The sequence below is a fragment of the Aplysia californica genome, unplaced genomic scaffold, assembly GCF_000002075.1.
Source record: "Aplysia californica isolate F4 #8 unplaced genomic scaffold, AplCal3.0 scaffold00094, whole genome shotgun sequence".
Classification (NCBI taxonomy): Eukaryota; Metazoa; Mollusca; class Gastropoda; order Aplysiida; family Aplysiidae; genus Aplysia; species Aplysia californica.
This window is the reverse complement of record NW_004797364.1, coordinates 840,579-848,466: the sequence shown is the minus strand read 5'-3', so window position 1 is coordinate 848,466 and position 7,888 is coordinate 840,579. Positions and strand designations below refer to the sequence as shown.

The following is a 7,888-nucleotide window of genomic DNA, read 5'->3' as shown; positions in this document are numbered from 1 at the left end:
AGATCTAGATATAGGATCTAAGGATATAAGGATAGGGGTAGATCATTGGGGTAGGTCTAGCGGTAGGGGTGAGGTTTGGGTTAGATCTAGATCTAGAGTCTAGGTCTTTTCTTTATTGTGTTTTGTTGGGGTAGTTGCTGGTGACGAGAGTCCTTCCCCCCATTTATCAATATCTGGTAAATGTGCCCCCCCCCCTTTTTTTGGCTACCACCTCCCCCCTTTTGTTTGGAACCTCATAGTCATAGTACACTAACACTTGATTCCATTTACCCACTTAGGCTAGACAATAACAACAGGCCTGACGCGACCATGAATAAAAAGGTAAGCTGTCATCGCTTAGCCTTCGCTGCGTGTAGCCTAGCACTGGTTGTCACGAACAGCGCCGCAAGCTGTCTGTACCAGAGATGTACACTATTACTCTGTTTAAAAGGAGATAACTCTATGGTCTGTACTCTCTCGTTTAGGCTTACATTGCTGTTCTGCCCTAGGCCTAGATTTTTTAGATCTAGATCTAGATCTACATTCTAGGTCTAGATCTCACAGATTCTAAGCTAGCCAAGGCCTATAGATCAGTATCACTAGCCCTATCTACTATCTAGTCTCAAGATCTTGGCCTAGTCTTTGAAGTGACCTGAATCCAGTTCTTATGTTGAACTTGTGCGTCAGATCAATTGATTTCATTTACAATTCTTGACTTTCAAACTGTAGGATAAATGTGCTGTTCTGTTTGATTTTGCTCCACCCTGTCGGCCCAGGTTTTATAACGTTTTTCAAGTGTCTTTAAAAATATTAGATGCATTTATGATACCATCATGTATAAAAACATATTGAGACTATTATTATCATATTCAAGCTTTTGTTCTTTCTCTTGTTCAGTCCAAAGAAAGATTGCAATTTTTTAGGGTTAGAGAGTATCTGGGTTACGGCCTCTTTCTGAAAGTAACACATTTATTGTTCTGCGCCTGCGTAAAGAACGCGAAGATAGGATAGCCTAGGATCCAGCATTTTGTCTGTTCCTTACATAGCAAATGGTTTTGTCTCTCAATAAAAATAAATACCAGATCCCTAAGAAAATGTGACACTCTGCAATGATATTGTAACTTTGTCCAAGATGTGTAAAGGGTAAATGATTTACAAATATATGTATGTTGGTCTGAAACCAGAACTGTCGACAGTGGGAGCTCGGTCTGAATATTTTTGTCAATCGTTTATCACACTGAACTGGGTCCAGGTTCGCTTGTATTGGAGTTTTCGAGGTTGGAAGTTTTGGGCAAAGATCCGGCTCACTGGAGTGTGTATTCCACATAATTGTCTGCGTATATCCTTAATTTGTAATGACAACATGATTATTGATATAATTGTTGTGCCAAACCTCAATCATTACTGTACTGTCTTTGTTCTGTCTGTTGAGTGTACTGGCTCAACTCTCGTTTTCGATCACTTTCCAGTGCTCAGACAAGCCAAACTCGTACGAGCCTGCTTGTGTTGACATATTTTCACTTGACTTATTTTAGATCCCGTGGATTGACGTTTTTGCTGTACATCCAGTTTTCAAAGTAGATCTATTGCTTAGTTTATGGGGAACATGTCCGCACTCTTGTGAGGCACATTGCTATGATAGCTAATCTAGATTCTCAAGTCCAGTCATTCAATCATTCATTGTTTTTGTGATCATGGTACAAGTGCAGTCCAATCGGGCCTATAACAACAAGGATAGAGTGAAGAGTAGGCAAATGATTTGGGAGTGTAGTTGATATCATTTTTTTCATTTAGTGTTGCTAATTTGAATTTGAGCTTTGCTGATTGTATAAGTAGATCTATAGCCTACCTTTTGAAAAGTATTTTTGTCATTTTCATTTTGGGCTTTCCTAGCCTGCAAAGCAGATTTACTTCCTCTTTTCCTTTGTTTATTTTTAAGCTGATTTCTTTTCAAATATCCTGAGGCTTGAGGTAAATGTTTTTTTTCCTGCATGCAGATGTAGATCTAGATCTTGATCTACTGCTTTTTTTAGGGACTGTATTTTTTGTTGGAGAGCTCACAATATTATATATGGCCACCAAAATGGATGCGGAAAGTGGAAGGACTTCGACTCGTAGATTTCATAGTGGTTGCTCGTTATGGAATTCCTCCCGCAGTTGCAAATTGATGGACAATTGCATTCATAAGAATCAGAATCTCAGATCTAATTGGCGGTATTTTTTTTACTTTCCCTCCCGTCTCACACTCAGCTACCAATTGTCTAATTTCTACTAAATATTGATGCGCTGAACATGAATCATGAATATCAACTTCATTTCCATCGCAAATTAATAGTTTTTTGAAATATTTGATTGTTTTTAACCGAGATCGACATGCTTTGGACCAATCGGGGGTAAAAGAAAATCTGGGGGGTTACCCTGTTTTTACCCATAATTTGATATTTTACAGAGTTAGATTTGAAATGTCTTGATAATGATTGATTTGCGACAGTTTTAGTGGCTTTATTTTTGGAAAGTGGCTATTCTCACCCGCCCGGAAGTTCTCGCAAGATCAACTCCTCCCCTCTTCTCTCTCTCTGTGTCTCTTTCTGAATACTGTCTATCGGTGTGGACGATCAAATTGACCAAAACAAAGTTAAAAAATGATGTTAAAACACAAAAGTAAATAAATTTGGTTGTCTACAAAGATGCTACGGCTATTTAACTTTTCGAATCGAGCCGAACTACGCGGGTCGCCATTTTTTTTTGCCCGGAAATTCTCGCGCTACTCCTCTCTCTCTTTCTCTCTCTCTCTCCACTGCGCACAGACAAAATTGTACGTTTAGTAGGCTACAGTTGTAATGGAACGTTTGTTCACGGCACAGAATTCTACAATTTTTCTGTTATCACAGTGTAGAATTCTGTGGTTTAGGGTGAACGCAAAATTTGGTGAACGCGCACCGGGTGAGAATAGCCACAAGACTCGCCTGCACTATTCTCACTCCGGGTGAGAATAGAGGTGGCCTTATTTTTGATCTGCAGCAAACATTACTGCAGATTGACCCCTGAAACTGCATCTGTGTGCGGGAGTGAAAGTAAAAATTTACCCTACTGGCTACTGGCTTAAATTTTGATTCAGATTTAAATGATACATTTCTCCTCTACAACATGACATTTGTTCGCTCATTTTAAGAGAGGCAGATTGGTAACACCTGTTGTATGACTATCAATAGAAAGGGAAATGAAGAGCTTTCTGATTCAACACATTGGCTCTGACTGAGACAACAGTCGTTTTGTTTTATTTTTATCAGTCATATAGAGTAGAGCACACATGTGCTTCCTGTCAAATAGTCTTTAGAAAAAATTAAATAGAAGATCTATAGCTATGATCGCTCAGCTATTTATAAGCTTTTGTCAACGTATTTTCAAAGGATGCTGCTATGTAAATGTTCACACACTGGTAGTATCTGAGGTATAATTAATGGAAAACATCATGAACAAGTTACGTTTGTAGTGCACTGGGCAGTTGGTTATGGCAACATTTGTAATACGTTTGTACAGTCAAAGGGGTTAACAATGATTGTGTGTGTATAAAATTGAATTGTTGGACATTTTAAAAATTGAATTTTCTTTTATTTCAGTGCTGCCTAGGAGCACCGTTCTTCAAGAGTTCTCGTTGAATTTGTACTATATTTTCCTTGGGTGTGTTCTGTGTAAACCGGCAAACTGACGGACCAGGGTGATAACGAGACGTCATCGTCTCCTGACAATTCGAGGATGGCGGTGTGTCGAGTGCCCACACCGCCTCCTCCAGATGTATCCTGCCCGGTAGCTGACAATTGGTGTTACACGCAGGTTGGTGCTTGTGCCTTTTGGTACCTATCCTTAAAATGAAGTTGTAAGGGACTATTTCTCCGAACATTCGGGGAAAATAAAGTTGAACTTTATTTCTCTGAACGGTTTCTGATCTCGAGATTTATTGGTTATTTGCGAGATTTAGGCGCCATCCTTTTATTCTGCCATTCTGCGAGGACTGGGAAGAAGCATTTTTTTCATCGAATTCAGTTTCCAGAGCTAGAGATTTTTAAATGTCTGAATATTCAGATACTTCAGTTGTGGTTTGGGCAACGTTCCTGGACTATACTTCATTTGAAAATACCTTCAATTGGTACTGCGAGAAAACAAGACTGATCGACCTCGGCCGTAACCTATTTTGCATTTAGTCACCCTACAAAAACTAAAATCCGTACACACCTTACACTCACGCTGACACACACACTCACACACATGCACACACACACATACACACGCACACACACACACACACACACACACACACACACACACACACACACACATGGGCCACTCCATTCGCTTATTATCAACAAATCTCGAGAAAGGGAACCGTTAGGAGAAATAGAGTTCACGTTTATTTTCCCGAACGTTCAGAGAAATAGAGCCGGCCTAAAATGAAACTTTATAAAATGAAGCTGTTGAGCCTGACATTCAATTCAATTTCATTGAATCCTTTTTAAGGTATTAATACCAACGTCAACAGACTTATTCGCCATGAACACACCATTTCTGGTTTCTGCACTTTGATGTTGTTTTTAGGATAACGGTAGGTATAAAACTCACAGTTACTCACACTGTACTGTAGTGAAATGTATAGATCAGATTTTCAGGTCCCAATCTTTTTCTTTGAAAACGTGTAATGTATTTCTTCTTTGTATTTGAAAGGTATAAAGACACAATTTGTTCATACATAAGATTTTCGTGCCCCAACGATTTGTGACTGAGATAGATTGTACCTGATTTCTTAAAGCTATTTTTTAATGTGTTTTTTTGTTTCATGTAGATGAAAGGTAGCATGCACATAGTGAGCAGGTTGTCTACTGTAGTTCCAATTTTGTTCATAAACATTCTTTTTATATTAAGTAAGGTTCCTGCGACCTCTTTGAATTTAAGGCAAGGAGTCCTTGAAAGCTCTTTGAATTTACATTTAAGGAACAATCTCCTTGAAAACTCCTTGAATTTCGCCGTTGAGGACATTAAACAAAATCTTTGTCAGATTGCTCTTGGAATGCCTCCAAAAACGGGATGAATTTCTTGACCACCCTGAATTTTTAAAATTTCTCCTGCAAATCTCCTTAAATTTGGTGGTGAGTTCATGGCAGGAACCCTGTATAAAACATGTACAGTGTGAAATTCGTTATTCGTACACATAATGAAAAGATTCACATGTTCCACTGATTTCACTGTGTGCATGCTCGACCGTTGATTATAAAATGGCTTATCCCATGATTTTTTTTCCCCACAGGTTAAAGTCATAAAGTTTTCGTACATTTGGACTATAAACAACTTCAGTTTCTGCCGTGAAGAAATGGGTGAAGTTCTGAAGAGTTCCACCTTCTCAGCAGGAGCAAATGACAAACTCAAATGGTATGTTGACCTCTAGATTTCACATTCTAAGCTGATTGAATTAGTAAATAATGTATTTTTACGAAATGGCTTAAGTACGGGTAGCCTGACAGTCTAGCCATACTTAGATTTAGGTTTGGCCCTATTGACCTAAACTAGTAATTATTCAGGTTTAAAATACATGCATGTCAGTAAGGCACCTTTTGGTTTCGTCTGAAATACAAATACTTTTGGTATTGCAAACTAAAACTTTATTTACAATCCAGCCGTCATTATTAAGTATGGCTAGCCTGCTATTCTAGCCGTACTTATTTTAGGCCCTATTTAGAAACCTGTTGAGTACACAGGTCTCATGAGTAATTATTCAGTTTTAAAATACATAGGCCTACACTCTCAGTAAGGCACCTTTTGGTTACGTCTCAAATACATACTTGGCTCTTGTCCTGCGTCTGTGCTGAGGTGCGAATCTTATCAGCAACCTATTACGTTGGAAATTTCGGGCGGGCCGCAGGGGTCACTCAGCGTGTACTGTTACTGTGCAGCGAGCAGGCCTGGAAACGTGTGTTTTCGCCGTGAATACCGCGGGAGCGTGTTGATCGATGATGAATAACACTCTATCTTTAATAGCTTTCTATTTATAAAGTATTACGAACACATATGTATAACTCCCTCTCTTGAGCTGATAAGACAATACGAGTAGTTACACCAATCCGAATAACCTTTTTAGATGCCCAGGTTGTTATGAATGATCTGGGGTTCGAAAGGGGATAGATAGTATAAAGGTCAATTTCCGAATGTTTTGCTCTCAAATTGTTCTTTTTACATGCACACACTATCAAACAAGCTTATTTTTTTTATCAGAGTATCATTTCATAAAAAATCAAGCTCATTTGTAAGATTATGTATAGAAAAATATAAGTCGTGTTTCCTTTCTATACTTACGAGCTTCCTCATGCTAAAGAACATCTAGAGCTACCAACTTGGCGAGTTTTAAATGAGACGTATGGCTCAGTTACGATCCAACTCATTGCGGTTCTAGAAGTAGGCCACAAACGCACACAAACTCAAGCAGACTGACGCACACACACTTGAGCTGCGTGAATGCGGGTCTGATGCGAGACCCGAACGGAACGGGGGTGATGCTCGGGGCGTGATGCTCGGGGCGTGTGCGCTGAGCCAGTGGCCGGACTGACACGGGACCACAACGAAGGCGAGGTGCTGAAATAGGCTTATCTGGTGACATAAACCTGACACCCGCTGGACCAGGGTTAAATGCATTGCAAGCTAAAAAATTTTTTACAATTCAGTAGGCTTTTTTTGGTGCTGTTTTTCAGTCTAGCCATCATAATAATTATGGCTAGCCCAGCCGTCTAGCCGTCATTAAGTAGTACGATTAAACTTTGCTGATTTATGCTTTGAAGCAAAGAAGTTTTGCTTTGACGTTTTTGGCGTCAATTTTCGACTGTATGTGAATTTTGTATAGAATTTGTAAACCTGAAAGTAGGAATACCACTAGTCCTGTGTGGCAGGTGTGAAAATGCTGTGGACTTGCCACAGCTGAGTACACATAGGAACATGCTAATTTAATGTACTTTACTATGCGTCATACATCAATACATGCTGGGAAAATTGGAACATTCACTGAAGAAAAAAAATACCTTCAGTGACGGCAGAGTTTCAATTGAAGAAAGGGGTTGGTTGGTAGCCAGTCTGAAACCTGATCAATGGCAACTTAACATTCTAAGTCTCCTTACTCTGAGTCTGAGGGGTTGGGAAATAGCTAAATAATACCCAGATGCCCCCAAATTTGGCAGCCAATGAACAGACATTAATCTTTGGATTCCGTTTTTAAAAAGAGTGAAAAACGAAGAAATTACGAAGTGGTTTGTCTGGGGTTGTCAGTTTTTTTCAACAGTGCAGAATCATATCGTTGCAGATAAGTTTAATTTTATAACATTAGAAGCAATGAAATTCCATTTAAAAAGATTCCTTTGTAGAATAATAACATCGATGTCAGAAAGAAAAACACCATTGCATGCAATTAACACTAGCTGCCAGCTTGCTGTGAAGTGACAGCTGCTGATTGGACAGTAAATTTTAATTGACCAGAATACCAAGGATGCTGTACTCATGGACTAAGACATGGTTTTCAAAGGTTCCTTTTAATTTGTCATCACAAATAATTGGGCTTAATTTTGGTTTTATGAATTTAGTGCTGATATGGACTTTCATTTAATATAAAATTTTAAAGTAAATGACAGGTCAAAATATTAATTTTTAGGTCAAAACTGAAGTTTGTCATAACAGTTATGAACGAACAATTAAAGGCATTCTAAGGGTTTTGCAGTGATTAAACTTTTGAATTCTTCCAACATATATCCTTATTTTGAGGAGAGTCTCATAAATTAAAACAATTTTATGTGAATGACAGAACAATAAGTTAATTTTTTGGGCCCAAAGTAAAATTTGTCATAATAGTTATGAACGAAACAGTGTGTCATAACGGTTA

At 38.7% G+C, this 7,888-nt stretch overlaps 1 protein-coding gene across 2 annotated transcripts in view; it reads left to right on the top strand.

Annotated features, from left to right (window-relative positions):
• The first annotated feature begins 950 nt into the window (after nt 1-950).
• Nucleotides 951-7,888, top strand: part of LOC101861351 (speckle-type POZ protein) — a 29,181-nt gene continuing 22,243 nt past the window's right edge. The window contains exons 1-3 of one of the 2 annotated variants that reach the window (XM_005095034.3): nt 951-1,122; nt 3,600-3,813; nt 5,279-5,400. In XM_005095034.3, the coding sequence (XP_005095091.1) occupies nt 3,736-3,813; nt 5,279-5,400 (200 nt within the window). In that variant the 5' untranslated portion in view covers nt 951-1,122; nt 3,600-3,735. The other variant, XM_005095035.3, reaches the window with a different exon arrangement.